The 25,880-nt window shown below is 39.4% G+C and overlaps 1 protein-coding gene across 1 annotated transcript in view; it reads left to right on the forward strand.

The window, feature by feature from the left end:
* Window positions 1-25,880, forward strand: part of LOC114645771 (adenylate cyclase type 2-like) — a 161,033-nt gene that overhangs the window by 22,754 nt on the left and 112,399 nt on the right. Inside the window, exon 2 of the mRNA XM_028793603.2 lies at window positions 22,553-23,283. Coding sequence (XP_028649436.1) covers window positions 23,083-23,283 — 201 coding nt within the window. The 5' untranslated portion in view covers window positions 22,553-23,082. The remainder of the gene's footprint in view (window positions 1-22,552; window positions 23,284-25,880) is intronic.

Genomic DNA, 25,880 nt, shown 5'->3' on the forward strand with positions numbered 1-25,880 from the left:
TATATGTTTCACTGTGCACTGCAAACCGAAATACTTAACAACTATTATCTCTGAATTATTCTCTCATGCCAGTCGCAGCTTTATGGACGAGGAGCAAATAGGTAAAACACACAGGACGTCTCAGCCAAAAGCACAATGGGACACTTTTTTTTTATAGTCGTAGACCAACATTGAGCTTTTTGGCTATCAGATTAAACACCATGTTTGAACTCTGCACAGTATCAAAAGCATACCATCCCCAACACCCTGGAGTGTGATGGTAGTCATCTCAGGCCATGATGATGCGTCTCTGTAGCCAACCCTGGAAAGCTTGTGAGTACAGAACAGCCGTTTTCTTAATTAGTGACTCGTTTTTGCTTCTAATTAACTTCATTTAGCCTATTTGCTATTTAAGACTATTTGCTATTTAATCACAGCCGAGCAACGTCGGTCCTGGACGGCTGCAGTGGCTTCAGGTTTTTGTCCCAGCTCAATTGCTTCATGAGAGATCATTCATTGCTGATGAAGCACTTACTGCTCAAGTGACATTTTCTTCTTCGTTTTATTTGTCTTGCTTGTTAAGATTTTGAACCCTTAATTGCTTATTTTAGCCTTAAACAGCTGTATTCGTTGTTTTAACTCTCGTTATTAGCAATAAGATGCAAATGACAAAAGAAACCAGCAGTTCTCCATTTAGCTTGTCTCCATTTCCACCGTGTGTATTTATCATTCTCTATTTGGTTTAATTGAGTACTCAGAAGGAAATTGAAGAGAAAGTGAAGAACTGAAAATTACTCATCCATTTTAGGATTCACATCACTTGTATGATACCTGTATCATTAGAAAGGAAAAACAATCTATGATTTAAGAATGAACTGACATGGTAGAGTTAAAACACTAACAAGCCATGAAATTAAATTATTGGTGAGGATTGGCTTTTTATTAAGCAACTGGGTTGGAACAAAAACCTGTAGCCACTACGGCTCTCCAGGGGCCTCATGCATAACGCCGTGTGTAGAATTTGCACTATAACATGACGTAAGCACAAAAGCCGAAATGTGCTTACGCACAGAAAAATCCAGATGCAGGAATCTGTGCGTTTGCCAACTTCCGTGTTCTTCCGCTACATAAATCCCACTCAGCGTGGAAATAAACGCACGTGCACGCGCCTGCTGTCCCGCCCCAACTTCTCCCAGAATTACGCCTCTTTGAATATGCAAATCAATATAAATAGCCCTTAAGCCCAGCATTCTGTGAAAAGGCAATGGCAAAAATACGAGGAAAAATAGAAGAATTTCAGCGAATACCAAATGGAGGCAAAGAAAACGTACTATTTGTTGGTTTAAACTGTTATATAAGCAACAAAAGGAAGTTGATAGAGTGACATAGCATGTCGGAGAAACTCGAAAGCTCAAGTTCACAAAGTCGCACAGTGCCCGAAATACAAAAGAAGTTGTCACATATCAAAGTCGGAGTGAAAAGGCGACTCATAGCCCACCGTCTGAGTGTCATATGAAAGCTTATTAGGGTACAGAGAAAAAAAAGGCACACAATGTGAAAAAAGCACAAAATGTCAACTTTAATCTCGAACTTTCCACTTTCATCACGTAGCTTATTTTGTCATTAAAGTGGAATATCATAAACGTCATCTTAAAATCATTTAATTTACTAGTTTCTCAAATCCCATCGTAACTAAACTAGCACGTTAAATGCTTTGTTGTGTATTTGATCTTCTATGTGCTCTATCTGCCTGAATCACTACGTGCTCTTCCTCCGACAGGACACAGAATCCATTACGTCTGTAATATTACAGCTCTCTGAGTAATTAAAATACAGAGATGTATACGTGATATCATTTTCATGATGATGTGAGTTAAAGCATGTTATTAAACATGGGAACACGGTGGCGCAGTGATTGTTCATGTCTTACAGCAAGATGCTTGCTGAGCCATGCGCGACTTTCAATGAAATACTTTATTGTAGCAGTACTGTCTTTTTCAAACGTACTAACCCCCAATTCCTGTCCTTACTTTTCTTTCTCCAAATACCCAATCGCCACACAATCAGCTCTGTAATAGACGTTAAGCCATCTGTAAGCTTAGAACGCCGATTCTTCAAAACTTTTAAGAAACATCGAAATATCTTCGTAATGTTTAATTATTCTATCCATCTATCCTTCCAGTGTCACGCCAGCCACAGCATGAATACAGCGCGAGGAGGAACAAACCGTGAACGAAGCTCAAGCTCGCTAGCGCTGCGGCACCGTGTAGTTAAAGTTTTATCTGTATAATATAATCAACATATTTTGCTGCATTTCATCTTAAAAATGATATTGTCATTATATGTAAATACGCGCTTTATAAAGTGGCTCAGGTTGTGCAATATTATAACTGTATCATAAGTACAATTACCTCACAGTAACTTGCAAGTACAAACAGTTCTACAAGGAGCACTTAATGGACTGATTGAGTGCGTTTAGAGTTCTTGGGATGAAACTGTTTGTGAACTGCGAGGTCCGAACAGGAAAGGCTGTGGAGCGTTGGTCGGATGAGAGCAGTTCAAATAGCGAATGGCTGAGGCAGCAAGTGCTGTATACCAATAATTCTCTTTCCGATCGCTGTAGATCTGTGATTTACACTCAGATACAGTGATATAAATACTCCGAGTGGTGCAGTGAGAGTAATATGGAACAAGATGATCCGCTGTGGCAACCCCTAACGGAAGCAGCTGACAGAAGAAGAAAAAAGTGCAGTGAGAGTAACAACGCTAAAGCAGTTATGGTATTTAGAATAGTTTGACCATTCTGTGGACCATTATATTGTTACAGGTTAATTACAATCAGATGCATTAAATTTATGAACGATATGCGGTTAATTTCAGTGTATTTGATAAAGCCGCCGTCGTGGATGTGGATCTAAGAAAGGGTAACCACACAGGAACAGTAGCACTGCTTTGACGCTGGGTGCCGCCAGTCTGCAAAACCGAGCGGAGAACTTGCATACAACAGGGTATGAGGTACTGTGGAAAAGTGCGTGGCTTTACGCCAAGTGTAGGTTTTATACATCGCGATTTGAATGTGGAAACGATCTTACGCAACATTTCTGTGCGTACGCACCGTTTATACATGAGGCCCCAGGTTCGGAGTTGGCCACCCCTGGTATAGACGGTATAATGAATAGAATAAAATATGGGGACATCCTGGAGGAAAACCTGTTGCAGTCTGCATTTAACCTGCACCTTGGGAGAATATTTGTCAACAACTCCAATCATAAAGCCAAAGCTACAGAGGAAAAACGTGATGAGAACAATGTTAATGTTGTGGAGGAACCAAGTCAGAGTCCAGATCTCAGTCCAACTGAGAATCTGTGGCTGCGTTTGACAAGGGGGGATGGCACGGTGGTGCAGTGGTGGCGCTGCTGCCTCACAGTAAGGAAAGAAGTGTTCACGTCCCGGGTCCCCCCTGCTTGGAGTTTGCATGTTCTCCTTGTGTCTGTGTGGGTTTCCTCCTACAGTCCAAAGACATGCAGATTAGGTGGATTGGCGATCCTGAATTGGTGTGCATGTGTATGTGTCTGATCACCCTGTGATGGATTGGCGCCCTGCCCAGGGTTTGTTCCTGTCCTGTGCCCTATGCTGGCTGAGATTGGCACCAGCACCCCACACAACCCTGTTCAGGACAAAGCAGGTTAGAAAATGACTGACTTGACAAAGGCATTTCACTCACGATCTCCATGACACCTGACAGAGCTTGAGAAGTTTTGCAAAGAACAATGGAGAAAAATGACCAAAGTGTCCAAATGTGCCACACACAGACTCAAGGCTGCCATCTACTAAGTACTGACCTGAAAAAGGTGAATGTTTGTATAATTAATTTTTTGGGGTTTTCATTTTGTAATTAATTTAGACCACTTTGCAGTGATCTTTTTCCACTTTGTCATTAAATAGTAGTGCCAGGAAAGCCAAATTAAACCCACTGTGATCCAATGTTGTATAACAATACAATGTGAAAAGCTCCAAGGGGTGAGTGCTTCTCGCAGGCACTGTCTGAGCCGACTTGTACTGTTACTCTTGTGTTATGCCATATGGCGGGTTTAAACTCCTGCCTTTTCAATGAAGTCAGTGGCTGTAAATAGCACTTCTCCTCATCACGATGAACATCAATTCAGTTGGCGTGGTATTGTAGTCTTCAGAGTAAAGTCAGCTGATTTCCACTCTTTCTTTCCAGCAGATCTCCATCCATCCACCTTTTCTCAGGGAAAGTGAGTAAGTCAGGAGTCAGCGCCGGGTGGCGTGTTTGTCAATGGCAGGACAGATGCTTCCCAATGATAGTCTGGACTGTGAACAATTTAGGGTTAAGTTGTACACTGAAAAAAAAAATCGCATGTCAGATTAAAATAAAAAAAATATGTACATCGGTTGCAAATAATAAAATTGTTTTGATCAAAAATAGTTTAATTATGCTTAATGCACTAAATGAATAGATAGATAGATAGATAGATAGATAGATAGATAGATAGATAGATAGATAGATAGATAGATAGATAGATAGATAGATAGATAGATAGATAGATAGATAGATACTTTATTAATCCCAATGGGAAATTCACATATATCCAGAAACATGATATTTTTATATAAAATTAATGAAACTTTTTCATTCTCTGTTAAATTAAGTATGTTATGTTAAATTAACATATCAATAAAGCATAATATAATTGTTTTATAATTTATTTTTAAAAATGCACCTCATCGAGTTACTTAGCTATAATCTTTTTAGGTTGTCAATTATACTTATTCCAATATCATTTTATAGTTCATGTTCAAAGTTATTAATAAGAAAAACAGGTCTGGTTATACCAAAACTAGTTTTATGTAAAAACAATACAAACCAACAAAAAATACAAAAGATGAAATGTAGAACATTTGTACAAGAACACTGCTTCTTTGGCTGTGCCAGAATGCCATGACCAATGTATAACTAAATATGAACACAAAATGCACCTTGGATAGAGTGTTACATTATAAAATACATTTATTTATATTTATGTCACTGTATATATTAGAGAATAAAAGTTGAATATTAGTAAAATATAAAGTGCAAAAATTGTTGCTTGGCATCTTCTTTCACAAAATATATATATACTGGGGGGCAAGCCCCCCTGGCACTTTCGGCGGCCAACCCCCAGTTGTGGCCAGAATATTTGTAAAATCTGTAAATGTACAAAAGAAAAATGATTATTTATTAGAGTCAAAATCACGAAATTCTATAAATGCATAAAAGAAAAATATAATTATTATATAATGGAGTAAAAATCATGAAATGAGTCCCGTTAAACTGAGGTCCACTATGCTAGATGAGTATTTATAAGAGACTAAATAAATGATCCATTCGTTTTAACTAACATTCTTATTGATAAAAAAACTTTTTGTAAAAAATTACTCATTTAAATAACAGGAACAATCACGTGAAAACTAAAGTGGTATGCAGTGGGTCATCATAACTCAACCTTCAGCTAACTAAATCACCTAAATACAAACATTGATCCTGTGGAAAGAATGTTTACTCGATCAAAAATAAAAACCACAACTTTCTTGATATTAAAAACCATAACTTTCTTGATATTTTAGTTTATAGTTTAAAAACGTAATAAGAATCTGAAAATCTAACAACGTCACATTAAAGTTAGATAAATTCTGAAAAGAATGATGCCAAATATATATATACAGGTTTTAAAATAAGCCCGATTTAAAGCGTGACATAAAACGTCACATAAAATCGTTGCACTTTTAGGCTTAGGATTTTATATATAGAGAGTATATATATATATATATATATATATATATATATATAGAGAGAGAGAGAGAGAGAGTATATATATATATATATATATATATATATATATATATATATATATCTCCAACTATCCATTTTCCAACCCGCTGAATCCAAACACAGGGTCACAGGGGTCTGCTAGAGCCAATCCCAGCCAACACAGGGCGCAAGGCAGGAACCAATCCCGGGCAGGGCACCAACCCACCGCAGGGCCCACACACACACCCCAAGCACACACTAGGGCCAATTTAGAATCGCCAATCCACCTGACCTACATGTGTTTGGACTGTGGGAGGAAAGCGGAGCGCCTGGACGAAACCCATTCAGACACGGGGAGAACATGCAAACTCCACACAAGTAGAACCCGGGAAGTGAACCTGGGTCTCCATACTGCGAGGCAGCAGCACTACCACTGCGCCACCGTGCTGCCCTATATATATATATATATATATATATATATATATATATATATATATATATATATATATATATATATATATCTACTGTATATATATATATATATATTTTTTTTTTTAATTTTCAAAAGAGCAAATGCAACTACATTGTTTTGTATTTGGGTGTATTATTTATTTGTCTGTATTAATAGTATTTATCTGGTTGAGCAATGTTATGATAATACTAATACATATGTAGCCACCAGGGGACATCCCCATCTGCTCAGTCTGTCACATTAAGTGGAAAAGATGGGGACATGAAAGAGAGAGATGTACACCAGACTCAGGAGTAGGTAACCAATTCCCCAACTTTGCAATGACGTCGAACTTTACAAACACTCCCAATCTTCGACTGTGATTACTCCAAGGGGGACAAAAGCAATATTCAATCATGTTCAACACTCCAATGGGGAAGTTCGTCGATTTTGATGCTTACATACAGGGGGCAAATATGGTCTTTGATCATGTTAAACACTTTTAGTGTAATTTGTTAACCTCTAACCTTTATTTAGCTTATAAATCCACCATTGTTAATTGGGCTGAAGGTACGGCCTCTTGGGAAACTCCCACAAAACACATGGCACATAGTATAAGACGCTTAGACATAAAGAAACTACGCAATCAACAATGTTAGCATGAAGAATGAACACAATAGACAGAAAAGAGACGTTTGAACCCCACCATACAAAGTTGTATACAAAGGCTCTGAGACCTCCAACAAGTATATAAGGCATTTATTTAACAAAAATGTCTCAAGAGTATACCAAACAAGATAATGGTCTTGCACTGTGATTGCAGATATGTTAAAATTCTTTGTTTAGACAAAAGCTTTTATAGATGGGAATATGCATGAGCATCTTTAGCATATAGCTGAAACATGTAAATTATAGGCAAATACATTTGCTTAGAAAGGTAATGAAGGATGATCTGATCATGAAAAATGGAATACATTCATGGTGCTGAGAATGAAGCTCAGGGGCATCTTCCTAGGGAAGTGTCTGCACAGTTCAGTATAAAGCGTCTTTCTACCAGTTAACGTCTCATAGAACATCACTTGCTTATTTAACATTTATTTTTTAAACTTTATAAGCCTAAGAGTCCAAGGTGCTGAAGGAATATTAAAAGATTTTCTCCAACTCAGTCTCAGATTGGTTCAGTTTTCATGTTCTTGCCATGTCTGTACGTGTTTTTCTCTGGGTATTCCACTTTTTCACTCACATCTTACAGTTTTGGTTACCTGGTCACTCTGAATTGACTATGGGTGGCACACTGGGCCCGTTTTTCCTGTTGTTTCCACACATCCACAGGTGACTGGGTTTGGTTCCTAGTCAGTTCAGTATCTGTTTTGGGTTTTCAAGTTCTCGCTATGCTTGTGTGGGCTTTTCTCTATGTACACTGCTTTCTCGCCACATTTCATAGACATATCGTTTATGTGAAATGCCAGCACAGAAATTAGCTCAATGTGAGTGAGAATGCTAGGTGATGGACTGACACCCAGTTTCAGATTGGTGTCTGCCTTTCCCTCAGTGTTATTATGATAGACAACATTCCCCATGACCCTAGTAGGTGTGCCATGTCCCATCCAGGGTCTCATATTTTGCTTAACTCTGGATTCCCACCTTGTATTGGAAAAACAGATTGATAGAATCTAATGGAAGGGCTACCCAAAGTATATAGGCCTGCAAAACAACATGAAATGAAATTTTTATTTGCATTCATTAGTCCTTTTAAAGGCTAATATAAATTGTATAATTGTTGAGTTTAACATCACAATATGATTTTAATAATAACTTAAAAATCGGTAGGGGTGACCCATAGACCTTCTCATATACTCAGATATGGGGATGGATATTTGAGGAGTAAACCGCAAGACAATGATTATATTTTCGTATTATGTACATTAAAGAACCATCAACAACAAATCAGATCAAATAATAATTGATTATTATTATTAAAAATTAATAATATTTTGAACAATCATTATAAAAGTAAAGTTGAATAAATCGGACTCTGCAGTTGCATAAATAAAAGGTAAAGTACTACTTCCAGTTAGCAGAAATAGCCCCAAAGTTGACAGAAATCTACATTTTGTACCTAATACTTGTATGCAAAATTTGGTTGACCTAAGTGAAAGCGTACTCAAGTTATCGTGCTTACATACACACACACAGACAGACACAGTCAGACTCACAGACATAATTCCAAAAATGACTCGGGAGGTCTAAAACATCATCAAAATCTTGAAAATGGAATTATTGGAGGATTCCAAAACTTTCCCTGTACTTCATATATGAGAAAGTCAGGGAGGTCTAAAATGTCAAGATTCTTCAAAATCTCAACATCGAATTTTTGGACGATTACAATACTTTCCCTATACTTCATATACGAGAAAGTAAAAAAGCACCTGTGAAGGTGGCACAGAACATTACTGGCACCCATTTGCCTTCTGTTCAGGACATAACACACGCTGCCGTAGATCGGTGGACAATTTTATTACAGACCACAGCAATTCACCCCAATGGCTTTTCTCACTCCTCCTTTCCCTGCAGATGGTACAGGGTCATTGGCACTCACTGCAAATAGATTCAGGGACAGACGGATTGCATCTACAGGTTGGAAAGCTGCTAAGCAATCAATCACCACAATACAAATATTGTGAAACAAGGGTCGCTCCGAAATTAATGACTACCATATATACTCGCAGATAAGTTCTGCCACGGATAAGTTGGGACTTGATTTTACTGTATAATTTCTGGTATTTTATAACGTCAGTCATATAAGTTGAATGCTGAAAACTCACCCTATTGGTCCAAGAGATTATGATATGCTAACGCCCACCTGAGAGAGTAGCCACGGAGCACATGGCCTTTTTTTTCTATGTATTGTGCCTACGTGACCACACGGTAATACCTGAACTATTCAGAAGCAACGTTTGCACTGTTTTGTGTTTTTTGTATCTCACACCCATCCATCCATCCATTTTCCAACCCGCTGAATCCGAACACAGGGTCACGGGGGTCTGCTGGAGCCAATCCCAGCCAACACAGGGCACAAGGCAGGAACCAATCCCGGGCAGGGTGCCAACCCACCGCAGTATCTCACACCCTCATGCACCTTTATCATAAGAACATCCCTTATCTATGAAGGAGCGTTCGATCAGAAGAAAATATGAAGCTGGTTTTAAATTAAACATCGTTGAAGTAGCGAAAGAAATTGGTAACTGCACTGCAACAAAATTTGATGTGTCTGAGAAACCGATGAGAGATTGGAGGAGGCAAGAAGATGTAAAAAAAAAAAAATTAATAAGTTGGGGTCTTGTTTTATGATCGATTCTTTGGGTTTCAAGACCTGACTTATATGTGAGTATATACGGTAACCATTTTTTTGTTTTAATTAGGAGTTTCGATATTTGAAAAAACAAGTGTGACATCTTAATGTACGCATCTTCATTTATTTTTCAACAAAATCTCAATTTATTTTTCAACAAAATCTCAATTTCTTTGGATGCATTTTTCCGAGAATCCTGGTAGTCTGTGCATACCCTTAGGTTAGAACTCCATTCCATGCACCTGGAGACCCTGAGGTACAGCGTGCTGGATTGTCACCGGTGCTCTCGCAGCGTTATCCTAGCATCTGGCCCTCCAGAAAAAGTTAGTGATTGGAGGGTGCCAGTTCAGGACTTTAATTTAATTTCTTAGTTTCTTCCAAGTTCTGATGAGATATTTTTGCGTTGATGTTTGTTGTCTTCAGTCAATAAACATTGGACACAGAAGGCACATATGTTCTGATTTTCTAAGCTTTCAAATATCTCCTTAATTGCATTGTGTCTCATCCTTAGCTCTGCCACTATTTCTGTCAGTGTCACACCTGTTATCTCGAATGAGCACGTTAACTCTTTCCTTGTTGTTGAGCAGCTACATGTCAGTGTAACCATCTTTGAAATGTTTCACCCAAGTTCTCACAGTACAAGCAGCCATTCACACATCTCTGCTTACCATCTATAGTGAATGTCAGCCGCAGGAAATTTACTCTTTAACAAAACATTCAGTCAGAGTTTGATGATGGAATGATGCAGAACGGTTGGTCATTTTGTCTAACGTCTGTGTGGTCACATGATTGGCATCATTAGTAACTCAAGGGTGTGTCAACAGATGGCACTTCCTGTCAAACAGCATTCATTAGCATTTATTGCTAAATGTACATGTGTCATGTAACATTGCTCTTTTATTTTGGTAGACCCACAGGTGTGTACAGAGGATTCAGAGGATTCTTTTGCACACTTTATTTTGTAACAGATTTCATTTTAAATAGATAGATTTGCCATTTTTGTCATTCAATCTTCACTCACTGTGTGATTTTGGGCTATACAAAAGTAAACTGTATTGTATTGTATTGTACTCAATAACCGATAATGACAAAGTGCAAACATGTTTTCAGAGAAAATTGTACATTTATTAAAAGTCAAAACTTTAAATCTCTCATTCATGTTAAGTATGACCCTTTGCTGTGGCAATCCAAAATGTGGTCAGGCTCATCCTGTTTGTTTTAATTCTCCTTGAGATATGTCCAGAGCCACCTGTGGTAAACTCTATTGAGTGTACATCGTTTAGAAAGGCACACAGCTGCATTTATGAGGTCCCACCATTCACACTGCACGTCAGGACAAAAACCAAGCCAAGGAACTCACTGTAGACCTCCGTGATCAAATTGTGGTGGGGCACAGATAAGGACAAGGCTATAAAATGATTTCTAAAGCTTTGAGTGTTCTCAGGAGCACAGTGACCTCACTAATTGTGACTTGGAAGAAGTTTGGAACCACCAGGACTCTTTGTAGAGTTTGATGCAAAACTGAGTAACTGGGCGAGAAGGACCTTGGTCAGGAAGGTGAGCAAGAACCCAGCGGTCACTCTAACAGAGCTTCAGAAGTCCACTGCTGAAATGGGAGAACCTGGTAGGCATTAGGCAGGTGATGCCCCCTGTATTGCGGGTGTCCATACAGGATGTACGTCAGAGGGATGTTGCCACCCAATGTACTGTACTCCCCGTATCCATCCATTATAATGGCCTCCGAACCAGGAAAGTTACACCTAACCACCAACCCAGTCAGGATGCTTGTCCACCCACATCCTTCTATTAAAAAGGCCTCCCAGCCAGGTAGGAAACCATCCGTCCTGGCCAGGATGCCAACCAACCCATGTTGTCTAATACAACTTGTTATTATTTATAATTTTGATTTATTTGTTATTTTAACACCATCATTATCTGGGTAATTTCTTGCTGGGGAACTTTGTAGCCATTTTGTTTTGGTCATGTTGTTTGTGTTGTGAGCATAGAAGGTGTTTGTCCTGAAGAACTTGATAAAGAGGAAAAGAACTGGGAAATGGATTATATAGAGAGCAGGAAAAACATGCTGAGATCAAAACCAAAAGAACAGAGAATCACTAAAGCACAAAATGCAAAACAAAACTTGCAGTCGTAAAAACATTGCCAAAGATTCCTTATTATCTAAATAGCCTTATTCTAAAATGCTAAAAAAAGAATCTTGAATTCTAGTGATATCGTGGGACTCCCTTAAACAGTCACAGGGTTGATAACATCTTGTCAGTACTGGCATAAACCACAAGACCCTCAACAATGTCATTGACAACAACAAAACAAACAGTGATGTCAACAAAAAAAACAAAAGATAACAGTAATATTAGAAACTGGTTAACAAATGCACACAAATTTGTTCTTCAGTCCAGAAAATAAAATTCTGAGCACAGCTGCCCTCCTAAGGTGGAATTAAAATTGTCTCAGAAGACAAGGGGGGTGAATTTCATTAACTAAATCCATGAGCAACCATCAGGGTCCAAATAATTGGACCAAATAAAACACAGTAAAGCCACATCATGTGCAATCCAACATTTTCTGTACTTCATATTTCTGTTTGCCATCAAACAATATGTCATGTATCTGGGTGAAGTCATGTGTATTTTATGCTGTATCGTTTTTGTGAATCTTGGACATACTTAGTTTTTGGTGGTTTTGTATTGTAATTATCACAAAGGAATGAATAACTCCTTCATGCCATTGCAGCCATTCCTGTAAGGTTAGTTTTATAGGTAGAGGGTTCTCTGTTTCCCACATCATAATTCTGCTCTGCTAGAAACAGTTTCTAGAATAAAACGCACAGGGGTGAAACACTGGAGTAAACTTGCCCTAACTCCTACATCTGAAGCATCAACCACCAGTTCAAAAGGGAGTGAAATGTCAGGATGAGGAGAATTGGTGTTGTGGTAAATAATTGTTTAAGATGGCAAAAAACTGTAGTGATTTCTATGTCCTTTAAAATCTGTGATTAGCTTATTAACTAAATGTATAAATGACACTACAATTGAAATGAAATTTTTAATGAAATAATTCAAAGAATTTGGGCTTCTCCGACTGTGAATTTGGAAGAGTCCACACTAAGACCTTTGTATAAAATTTGGTACCCTAAAAATAACACAACAGACCTTTGAAACTGAAATGTTTCTAATATCACAAACTGAAATGTGTCTAATATCACATATAAATGATTTCCCTCAGCCTAGTAATGACCTTCTTCACGTATAGAATGTGACAAGCCATATCTTTAGAAAAGATCAAATATCATCGGTATACACTCAGTGCATAATATCTCTGAAAATATTACTAACAAATATTTTAGAAACAGCTGAGTCGTTTGCATGCCCATAGTACATTACAAGATATTCCTAATGCTGTAAGGTGGTATAAAATGCTGTTTTCCATTCATCCTGTTCCCTAATTTTAATTGGGTTGTATGCACTCCTATGGCCTAATTTTGTAAGTACATTTGAATCAGTGGTTTTGGTTTAATAAAGATGAGCTTAATGGGAGAAGATAATTATTCTTAATTGTTATTTTATTCAGTTCCCAGAATTCAATACATTGGCATGAAGATTTATCCTTTTTTATCAATGAAAACATCCTCCAAATCTTTGTAGTGATCTTGAAGTGTGTTTATGTTAAAATAACTTAAGAGAAATTTCTATTACAATTCCTAAACAACTGTTGAAACAATTATTATTCTAAGAGCCTGTTTCTTATTTTTCCAGTCCTCTTTGGTTTTGTGTTTTGTAAACCTAGGATAGCTGAGAATAATTTTTCAGACTGGACTATAAAATTTAAAAAAAATATTTATTTTGTACATGCAAGCTCTTAATATGTAACTCTAAGGTCTGAATGGTGGCTCTCTGGCAGGGTGGAGTGGTGGCTCTGTGGCTAAAGAATCTGGGTTGATAACTCAAAGATTACCAGTTTAAATCTTGGTAGTGACATAAGGAATGCTACTCCACTAGGCCCTTCAGCAAAACCTTTAACCTGCAATTGCTCCGGGGTGCTCTACAAATAGCTGAAACTGTGTTCTGACCCTCAACATTTTCTGGAGAGTAAGATGGGGAATGCAAAAAATGCTAAACTCCTAACACAAGAAATTGTATGTGGTGAATAAAGAATTAAAAAAACGCTAAAAAACAAAAGTGATGGCGAAATGAATTCTATGAGTCCACTACCTATAGGACTGCCATCTGTGGAATGAAATCTTATTTTATTTTTATTATGAAATGGCTTTATTTTTAAAATCCTGACATAAAATGTTCTGTAGTACCAGAGTCAAGCCCCAAGATTTCAAATAATCTAACTTAAACAGGGAGGCAGAATGCATTAGAGTGATGGGTTCATAACAACTGGCCATATTTGTCTGTAATTTACAGCAATCTGCACACAGATGTCTCAAATCACCATAATAAAAACATAAGCCTTGCTGTTAACACCGAGCATCTCTCAGGCTTGGAATTAATGAAAACATCTCAGGCTTGGAATTAATAAAAACCTCCTGGCTGTTAACACCAAGCATCTCTCAGGCTTGGAATTCTATATACTGTAATTATTGTTAATTTCGAGTAGTGCTCGGGTTAATCAATTTTGATGAGATATGGAGCATTAAGCCTGAACAACACTCAGGAAAGTATTCTGATACTATCTTGTAGATAAAATAATATCATACTTCATAAAAATCATTAATTTGAATATGTGTTATGCCTCTCTATGGTAACTCATCAATATTCACGAGTGGGACAGAGCCTTCCCCCAAAAAAAACACAATGGCATATAAGTGAAGAACTGTAAAGCCAGTTGTAGAACAAACTGAAACTGAATTGCCAGTTGAATCAAGCGATAGTGATGACATTTTGAATTGGTAAACCAGACGTTGATACAGATATTGAAACTGATGCATATGGTGCTGTATGACCAAACTGCCATGATATCCAGGGTGAATCTGGTCCAGTGAAGGTTTACAGTGGTTCAAGTAGCTTCATGGCAAAAAAAAGGCAAATGACTTCAATCAGAAGTACAAGAAAGACGTTAACTTCCTAAGCACTGTTCATAATTCAGCAACTGTCAATGTTCGTTTCAGGTGAAACGTGGAACTCACTAAGTCTGGTACTGTGGTAGCCTACAATAACACAAGGGGTGCTTCGATTGTGTGGATCGCTCATTCACATTCTACCGTCTCATGTGTAAACAACAGAAAAAATGTATGAACAGTATGGAAAGAAACATGCTTCTACTGTTCTTATTACAGCATTGGGCTGTGTGATGACACCTGTTTCAAAATATCACATGAAAGATGTGCACTAAATCTGCATCAGTACAACAGTGAACACCCGACATACCATTCCTGTGGTATCTATGCTGACGTTTTAGTATTTACATGTTTCTGTTGTACATGACATTTTTTTCTTGCTATTAAATGTTCAGTGTTAAACATAACACTAAGGAAGTGAAATCTTCACCTTGTTCCACAGGACTTCATTTCCCTTTTACTGGGGCTTTAAAATGTCGTGAAGTATCATTTGCACCTAATTTCTTTATTTCTAATGCCAGTGATAACATCTCATCAGATATATGAAAACATTTTAGTTGAGCCTATGAATTATTTCTTGTTGTTTCTCCATCTGACCCTGAATTAAATCAATTCTGTTAATTAAATGCTCCATCGCCAGTATCTGTTTTACATGGTCCTAGATTATTTTTTGATCATGGGATATGCTCTTCTCAATGGAATCAAGAAGAAGAAAAATCACCAGGAAATGAAGCACTGGGGTCTAGGGGAAGCAGGTAGAAAGCTGGAAAAATGGGCTGAGATGAAAACTAGTAGGGCAAACAGCAAAGCACAGGATGCAAAAAAAAAACAAGACTCAAAGTTGAAAAGAGTATTGCAGAAGGTTCCCTCATGTCTACATATCTGTTCATGAACTAATAAAAACTGCAAAAACTTCATTAATTTTAGCCAGAATCTTGGATACTAGCAATAGTGCAGGTCTGCGGGAGTCTCTTAAGTCGTCAGTACTGGAAGGATGATTCTCTGAAAACAAACGGAAACTTGCCAGCTTTCTTGTCAAAGAGTTTCCTTTTGGTTTTGAACTTCCTGCTCCATTTTTTTTTGAATAACTACTTTTGCCTCTCAATGTTCCAGCCTTTGTCTGTCCTCTCAGAACTTCTTTTCCAGCTCCTAAATTGTTTAAAACTGCTGTCACCTGGTTGTGCTGCTCCTTTTTTCACTCTTGTGGTACTCTTTTCTTGTAAAAGTTTCCATAACAAGTGGAATGAGCTACTAAGACATTTAGTTCACATTGACAACTTTTACAAATCTACTGAACATGAAAGTGGAACCATTTAATTATTAGCGATGAGAGCAATCTTGATGAACCGGAAGATTTTCTCTCGTCTGTTAAATTACTAAATGCATGGCATGGAAAATAAAAAAAGGATTTAGATATGATGAGACAAAGTTCAAGTTATTTACCTTATGTTTTGTACTGGTCACTGAGAGAAAAATATAATCTAATCTTTTCATGCAGAATGAAAAAGTAATAGAAGTCAATAGTGACCAATGCTGTTCAATGGAAAATCGTCCAATGAAAAAGACAAAAGAATCTTGTTGCAGGTGTTGCATAATCCACATGTCCATTATCCAGTCGTATGCTCAAAACGTGCAAAACCCATTTGCTTAAATATTGTTAAATAATTAATTATTAACAGACATCATTAACAGGAGATTATGGCATCATATGAATGAATATTTGAATTTGTAGGACATATCTCAGGGCGTATGAGAACATGAGGGCAACCATAAAGAAGGTTATTAGAGAACCTAAAATACAGTTAGAGAGGAATAATGCAGATAAGGTGAAAGGCGACCCAAAGAGATTCTCTCAGTATTTTAGTAGTAAAAAAAACAGTCAAGGAGAAGATGAAGTGCACCAGGAATAGTAAAGGTAAATTAAGAAAAACAGACAGCGAATTAGTGGATGCTCTAAATGCACATTTTTCTGAAGGCTTTTCATGTGAGGAAGTGGATAACCTCTCAGTGGGCAGATCCAAGCAACTATAAGTTAATAAGCTTAACATAGATGACAGGAAAATTAATGGGAGGAATTATTAAGGATAAGATTGAGCAGCACATGGCAAGAGCAGGAGTTTTACTGAACAGTTAGCATGGGGTCAGAAGATGGAGGTCATGTTTTACTAACATTCTGGTATTCTATGAGGAAGAATCAAAAATATATGATCAATGTAGAACATATGATATTATTTATCTTGACTTTCAGAAAGCATTTGTTAAGGTGCCACATGTGAGGTTGGGCATCAAACTAAAAGAAGTGGGAGTTCAGGGTGATGTTTTTAGATGGGTGCAGAATTGGCTCAGACACAGGAAGCAGAGGGTGATGGTGTGAGGAACCTCATCAGAACTGGCCGATGTTAAGAGTGGTAACCAGCAGGGGTCAGTGCTAGGGCCGCTGCTATTTTTAATATATATAAATGACTTAGATAGGAATATAAGTAACAAGCTGGTTAAGTCTGCAGATGATACCAAGATAGGTGGATTAGCAGATAATTTGGAATCCATTATATCATTACAGAAGGACTTGGACAGCACACAGGCTTGGGTAGATTTGTGGCAGATGGAATTTAATGTCAGTAAATGTAAAGTATTACATGCAGAAAATAAAAATGTTAGGCTTAAATATACAATGGGAAGTCTAAAAAACGAAAGTACACCTTATGAGAAGGATTTAGGAGTCATAGTGGGCTCTACACTATCAGCTTCCCAATAGTGTTCAGAAGTCATTAAGAAGGCTAACAGAATGTTAGTTTATATAACACGATGTGTGGAGTACAAGTCCAAGGAGGTTCTGCTCAACCTTTATAACACACTGGTGAGGCCTCATTTGCTGTACTGAGTGCAGTTGTGGTCTCCAGGACATGAAAGGGACATAGCAGCACTAGAAAAGGTCCAGAGAAGAGCAGCTACATTGATTTTCAGGGCCAAAGGGGATGAATTTTGAAGAAAAATTAAAAGAATTGAGCCTTTACAGTTTAAGCAAAAGAAGATTTAGAGGTGACATGACTGAAGTGTTTAAAATTATGAAGGGAATTAATACAGTGGATCGAGACTGTTATTTTAAAATGAGTTCAGCAAGAACACGGGGACACAGTTAGAAACTTGTTGAGGGTAAACTTCACACAAACATTAGGAAGTTTTTCTTTACACAGAGAACCATAGACACTTGGAATAAGCGACCAAGTAGTGTGGTAGACAGTAAGACTTTAGAGACTTTCAAAACTCGACTTGATATTTTGGAAGAATTAATTGGATAGGACTGGCGAGCTTTGTTGGGCTGAATGGCCTGTTCTTGTCTGGATTGTTCTAATTTTCTAATTGAAGATCTTTCCCCTAATTTGTAAGCCCTGCCATCAGTTCAGAAAGCATGTGTTTTGCATTTTTTGTGCACACAACTGGATAACAGACGTGAGATTTTTTTTTCTTTTATCTTTGAATGTTTTTCACACTGTTTTTAAGTTACATGTCTTGTTATTGTTTGTTAATTATTTTTGGCTGTTTTCAGTATTAATATTTTTGCCTTGTTATTTTATAATAATAATGTGTTGGTGTTACCGGTGTTCCCAGAAGGAGGTGTTTCATCTCGCATGGCACCCTGGATATCATCGAGAGGAATCACAGTGCATGGCTCAATGGCAACTCTGGTCTAGACCAGGAACTGAGAAGGATGGCTGCAAGGGCTCTGAGGGCAGATAAAGAGGCATTTGTTAGAGGAGTCTGTGAGCAAGTGACACACCATCTGTGGTCTAGCGACCCACGTCCTGCTTACAGAGGAATCAAAGCATTACACACATCCAGATCTGTTCCTTAGAGAGTCAGGGCGGCTGATGGAACGGTCCATATGGATGACACTGCAGTTATGACCTGCTAGACTGGCTACTTTTAGCAGTTGTTCAAAGCTGATCCTCCAGCTAGGACGTTGGATATCTCTGGGTCCACGGTCCTTCAGCCTGATCCTCCAATTAGCTGTGAACCACCCAATCTCACAGAGACTGCACAGGAGGTGAACCAGCTGAGGGGAGGAAAGGCTGCAGGGATCTGTGGTATCTGGGGTGAACTTCTCCAGGCTGGTGGTAAGGCTATCCTCCTGGCATTGCAAGCAATCTTTGCTTCCATTTGGGAGACTGGCATCATCCCAACTGACTGACTGAACAGATCTGGAAAGGGAAGTGTGATTGCCTGGATTTCAGCAACTACAGGGCGATAACACTGCTCTCAGTGCCGGGTAAGGTCCTTGCTAGGGTCGTCCTCAATAGGATCCATGATCACTTGCTCACCTACCAGCGACCGGAACAGTCTGGTTTTACGCCTAAGAAGTCTACCATCGACCGCATCCTGGCACTGAGGGTTCTCATGGAGTTCAAATGTGAATATCGGCAGAGTTTCTTTGCAGCCTTTGTCGATTTTAGCAAAGCGTTTAACTCAGTTGATCGAGCTGCCCTGTGGGACATCCTGAGGATTCGCGGGAATCCCCTCAAGGTTGCTGGATATCATGGCTGGTTAGTACACTAGTACTGTGAGTGCTGTGCAGAGTTAAGGCAGAACCTCTGCGTTTTTCCCAGTTGATTCTGGGGTCTGTCAGGGGTGTATTCCTGCTCCTACTCTGTTCAATGCTTCTATGGACTGGGTGTTGGGCAAGGTCGTGGCTGTGGGGCATCTGTTGGTGAAGAAAGATTCATGGATCTGAACTTTGCTGATGATTCTGTGATCTTTGTGGAGTCAATGGAGGCTCTGATCGGGGTGCTTGAGAGACTGATTGATGGAGTCTGAGTGCCTGGGCTTTCAAGGGTCCAAACTAAAAGCTAAGATCCAGGCCTTTAATCACCTCTTGGGCACAGCCATCAGCAGTGTGTCTGTCTGCAGAGAGAGTGTCGACCTTGTCGAGAGGTTTACTTACCTTGGCAGTGACATTCATGTCTCTGGTGACTCTTCCTATGAAGTCAGTAGACGGATTGGGAGAGCATGGGGAGTCATGAGGTCGCTGGAAGGGGGTGTGTGGCGCTCCTAATATCTATACATAATGATGAAGGTCCAAGTCTTTAGAGTCCTGGTGCTTCCTGTCTTGCTATATGGTTGCGAGACATGGATGCTATCCAGTGACCTGAGACGAAGACTGGACTCCTTTGGTACTGTGTCTCTTCGGAGAATCCTTGGGTACCGTTGGTTTGACTTTGTGTTGCTCATGGAGTCCCGAATGAGGCACATTACCTGAATTATGAGGGAGCATCAGTTACGGCACTACGGCCATGTGGCGCGATTCCCTGAGGGTGATACAGCTCGTAAGATCCTCATTGCTGGGGACCCGAATCGCTGAACTAGGTCAAGTGGTCGCCCACATAACACCTGGCTGCAGCAGATAGAGGGGCATTTCTGGAGGGTGGGACTGGACCGCATGTCTGCCTGAGGGGTTGCAAACCGGGATTCCGAGTTGTTTCATCATGTAGTGGGTTTGCCTTTTGGTTTCTCCATCACTGCTTTTGGTTCTTGGTTTTGACATCTTTATAAATGTATAAATATAAAGTAACACTAATTTTGTTATGTTGAGTCAGAGGTCTCACGGTTCTACTTTCTCAGTTCTGGTATTTTTGAACTTTAAAAGCTTTAGACTCATTGTTAGGCATGTGCAGGCCAAGTGCCTGCTCTTTAAGTCTAGGAAGAGGCCAAAGTTTTGGTTAGGTTTCACTTGAACTTTGAGACCTGTATGTTTGAGCTTTTTTAACAGGGAGAATCACAACAGCTAGTACTCAATTTGTCAAACTCACAAGGTCCCAGTCAAAAGTGAATCCATCTAGTAGTCATTAAATTGCTGTCTCTGTTGCCTGCTTTGTACATTTTCATTTTAAATTTAGATGGTGAATTATTTTCATTTAGCATTTTGTTTTAGTGTCATTGCCCTCAGGTACTGTAATTGGGCTATGCTTAATAACTTGAGTGTTACAGATACCTGTGTTTGCTTCTCTTATAATCAGAGTGGTAATAGATAGCATTCTGATCTCAGTGTCTGTAAGGACCATGTCTCATTAGGTGACTATTCCTGTGATTTTTAGTCATAGCCTTCATTAACATAATCTTCGTTGGTCAGAGGCAGTCAGTGACGTGCTATCGTCAAGCCCATTAACTAATGTGACATGCCCCATGACTCACTCCAACTAGTCTGCATCTCTTTCTGATTAAATCAAACAGGTCTGAAGTTCTCTTTAGTCGGGATGCAGACTTGAGAGCTGACAACCAATGAATTTTCATCTGAGAGTACAATGCATGCATCGCAGCAACAAAGAGTGAGGAACAGATGTTTTGGACCACACAAACAGAAGAGAAGCTTGCCTGTTTGACGTCTCGTGTTGTTTAATACCACAACAAAATGGGAAAAGGAAAAGTGGGGCTGCTCAGGACTGAACACTTCTGAATATACACCATAATGAGATGGACGTCTCCAGTTCACCTCAACTTCTTGGAAATTTAAACAAAGGTCATGGAACTGCTTGTAAAAGAAGTACATTGAACTAAATGACTGCTTGTTTAATGGTTGGTCTGCATGATTGTGAATAAGATTTTTGTATTGTTTTGCTTTAATATTATTAAGATCATGTTCACTCTTTGGTTTCTTCATTGCCTTTAAAACATTCTAGGGACCAAATTGCTCAGCCAGGTTCTATTTGAAGATTTGAATGAGTGCATCTTTATTCTAATTGGTAATGTCAAAGTGACAGCACCTATCAAACATCAGGCTTACACATCCATCTATTATCTAACTTGCTTTATCCAGTACAGGGTCACAAGGAGCAAGAAACTATCCTGGCAGGTCCCCACAAGTGAACATGGCCTCAGACACTACAGTGGCCTACAAATGTGCTCCACTCATACTGGGCCAATTTAATTTTGCCAATCTGCTTGACCTCATGTCATTGGATTACAGGGATAAGCCAAATCCATCACAAGGAGAACATGGTGACTGTTGATTGAAGGCCTGCCTCTGTGCCTCTTTTCTGTTCCAATTTATAATTGATTGATCATCCATCCATTTAATGTTTCTGAGAAAATAGTCCTTATCTACTCTTGGTTATGCGTTTTGTTGTGTTTATCAGCCACTTAGCTAAATCCATTTGTTCTACCGACATATTGGCCTAACCATTTCCTAGTTATTGGAAATGCCAGATTGGATGGACTAGCATCCCAACTGGGGTTGGCAATGACTACCTGTCTGGCTAGGAGGCTATAATGGATGGATCCATAGATTGGAGACAAACAGGATGATCAAATAAGTGGATTTTTTGTCCCCATGACAAAAGGTGCCAGTGCTGCCCCGGCTGGAATTTACTATGATTTTGATTGCCTGGGTATTCTACTCTGGAAGGGCAATCCTGTCCTGGTCTTTGGGAGCTGCTGGGGGAGTGGGGCTTGGGGATGGATGTGGGGGAGAGGGGGTGTGTGCACTGTGAAGAATGGATATCACTATTTTGGGGAGCTTCCATTTGACCCAGAGTGCTTCTGGCATGCAATGCCATGACACCCAGGACCGACATAAAAAGAGCTGCTCTGCCTCATCCAGGGGTGAGAATCAGGATGTAGATGGCAAAAGCTCATGTGGAGGAGTGAAAGGAGATGGGAGAGGAGAAGGGGTCTTTATTAGCAGCAAATACTGCATGGGACTGTTAAAGATAAATATATTTATGGGTAATAACAAAAAAGAAACTCTTTATTTATCCCTAAACTGTGTTTGGTGGAGCTATGTCTGGTGTTTGGGGTTCTGTGGCACCCCCTTGTGGTGACAATATGTCCAAAGTTTCAAAGTTTCTCTGTGTTGCTAATGTAAAAAACTCTTTTGCTTTGCAGGGACGTGTTGAAGATGCTGAAGTTTTTCCCTCATCGTTTGCCAAGACGAAGAAAGGATTTTCACTCTTTGTGAGGGACCGACTTGCTACATATAAATGCATGTATTGTGGAGCAGACTCACCATGGAAACCTGGCACTTCTAAATATTTATTTAATATAAAGAAGATTTGCATTTATCTAACTTAAGAAATGTGCTAAAAAAAAACTTCCTGGAATATCACTTAACATTACTTACGTTTTTTTTAATACTAAAAAATGAAATTGTCTAATTGGAGCGTGGGAGCTGGTTACAGCCCAGAAAACATTATCAGCTGTGGCTTTAATGGACTGCCACGTTTACATCTAAATATTTGGCTTTAGTTTCTGAAATACTAAGAAGGCACGTCTGGATCACTGCCCACAACAGCCTACAAGACTACTGCCAATACTCGTGGAGATGTCAGTTTAAAAAATCTGCTTGTTCTCCGCAGATTTGTTGGGATTTCCACTGCCATTATTACGGGCTCTAGCACGCCACACTCTGTGCACGAATGGAACTGTCCACAGTAAGGACCACCACAGTGATAAGCAATGAGGGAGCCGCCCCACAGTGGAGGAGTAGGGAACCTGTACCTGTTGTCTGCCAAGAAAACTACTACCTAACCCAGCAGCACCCGGCCACAGTGCTAGCAGAATTCATCATCGTTGGTTTCTTCCTCTCCCTCGTCATTATCTTCTTCAGCTTCAACAGAGTAAACAGCCTTCAGCTAATTCTCTGCCTTTCCTCCTTACATTTCTTAGTGACTTTAATTCTCAACTTATTTTACTTCTTGCTTCACTTGCTTAATTCCCTTCTTTAAGAAACATCATCATCATCATCTTTCCAATGTGGGTCACGGTAAGAACAGGCTGACTTGTGCTGAACAGAACAGCATATTCTCAGCAATGTCTTCATTTCCTCATACACCTCCCGATATGAGACACAAATTACATACCTAGACCACCTAAACGGACTCCTTTCTATTCAGAGAAATGATGTTCTTCTCCAAGGTCTTCCCATATTGCTAAGCTCCTCACCTCATTGTGGAGAGAGAGCCCAAGAACCCAGCACAGGAATATCACTTTGACTGCTTGTACTTGCAGTCCCATTCTTTCAGTCAGTACCCAGAGCTCACGATCATATAGTAGGCAACGATGGGAATGTATACAGAGTCCCTCTGTACCACCATGATTCAGTACAATGTCCACAAAACTACTGTCACTACCCGTTTATTGGTCATTCTCACAATCCCCTTGTCCCACACTCTTGGAAATATATGCTGCATTTAATGGAATAATAATAATTCCTTATTTATTTAGCACTTTTCTCACATCTTAAAGCACTTTACAAAGTGATTGGGGAGCCACTTCAACCACCACTAATGCATAGCATCCACCAGGACGATGCGACGGCAGCCATTTTTGTGCCAGTACACTGACCACACATTAACTGTTAGTTGGTGAAATGGTGAAGTAGTGAAAGAGAGAGATAGCCAATTAGAGACAGGGGATGATTAGAGGGCCAGAATGACCAGGCCGTACTGGGCAATTTAGCCTGGTCATTGGGATATGCCCTACACTTTACCAAGAATGCCCAGGGATCTTTTATGACCATAGAGAGTCAGGACCTCGGTTTTACATCTCATCCGAAGGATGGCGCCATTTTTACAGCCCAGTGTCACCATCACTGCACTGGGGCATTGGGGTCCACATTCAGACCAGCTGGCCTCACCAACACCTCTACCAGCAGCAACCCAAGCTGTCCCAGGTTGGTCTTCCATCTAAGTACTGGCCGGGCCCAACATGCTTAGCTTCAGGTGGATTATCTATTACCAGTGCATGTGGTATGGCTGCTGGTAGAGAGGCAGGACAAAGATTTGACTAATTAGGACCAGAAAACGAAACATAAACTTGGAGTTAAAAAGGAAACCAAGACGTCAAAAGTAAAAACTAGCCAAAAGTCTTTCTCAAAAGTTCATTATTTTATGCTCTTTTAAAAACACTTACATAAAGCAATACAAGTTTTGAATTATTTCCACTGTTGGGCAAAGCTTGACTCACACTGTGGTCTTAAATAACAGTGTGTGTTTGATGATCCACCACATTTAAAGGTCATGTTATATTACACAACTTTTCCAGTACTTTTCAGCTGCAGACTTCATTTACGTAATCTTAGCGAGTGGAAGGCAATCACATTACATTCCTGTAACCACCTCTCAGGTAATTTGACATTCCCAGTGGAATGGAAAAATAGAACAAAAGAGCCGAGATTACAGCTAAACTCACTGTCCCTGTAAAGCCTTCACATGGACATCAGCTCTGTCAGGCAGCATGCTATTGGCTGTAAAAAAAAAGGGGGGGGGGGGGAATGTTACTTTGGAAATGTGAAACTGTGCTGGAAAATCATCATTCAGATTTACTGTATAACTTGACATACACTGTGGTTTCTAGTCATGTAATCTGACATCCTATGGGTGCGAGATCAGCAAGTCATTAAAGTCTGACATCTACTTCAACTAAACATCATGTAATGTGACATCAGCTTTAGGGATAAATATATAAAATAAAGTTCAGTATACCGAATTAATGTAGTGTGAGGTGAAAATGAGGGAAAGGAGAACCACAGAAAAGCTGGGGTGCCAAACAGACCACCCTCTTTACTACCAGTGTCCAAAACAAAGAACAAAAATCAGAGTGCGGTGGCTAAACAGCAATCAAACATAATATATGCCATTTTGGCTTCTCAGAATTATCATCTCTCTTGAGCGGGTTTGGCTCGGGGAGCTCCATCATATGGGACAGTGTTCCTCAGACTGAGATGCCATCTTATGTCTTATGTCATCCCAATCCCAAAGAGGCTTGGTTTAATTGAGTGGGAGTGAGGCTGAGGAGTCCACACGGGGCGGCTCCTCAGAGCTATGGAGGAGAAAAGAGATGGCATTACTAGCGCTGGCACCCCCACTTGCCCCAGTGGGGTATTGCATACCTATTCTGAGTCTGGAAGGTGATCCTTATGTGATGACAGAAAAACTACCAAATCATAATAAATTATTAATGCTTCCGTTGTCCGTTCCTGCAATTACCATTAGTAGGTATGAAGGAACCTACAAAAAGAGCAACCACAGCTTATACAAATTCAGCTTTATGCAAACTGGCAACAGAATATAAAAAGAAAATAAAATGATGCAAAAATAAAATTTGGGTTAGCACACATGCTCACACTCTCTCACACTCAAACTGCAGACGATGGTTCAGGAAAGACTGAGATCATTTTCTCTTGGGCTATTGCTTTGACTCACCCACCCTGGCA

The sequence above is a fragment of the Erpetoichthys calabaricus genome, chromosome 2 (assembly GCF_900747795.2).
Source record: "Erpetoichthys calabaricus chromosome 2, fErpCal1.3, whole genome shotgun sequence".
Classification (NCBI taxonomy): domain Eukaryota; kingdom Metazoa; phylum Chordata; class Cladistia; order Polypteriformes; family Polypteridae; genus Erpetoichthys; species Erpetoichthys calabaricus.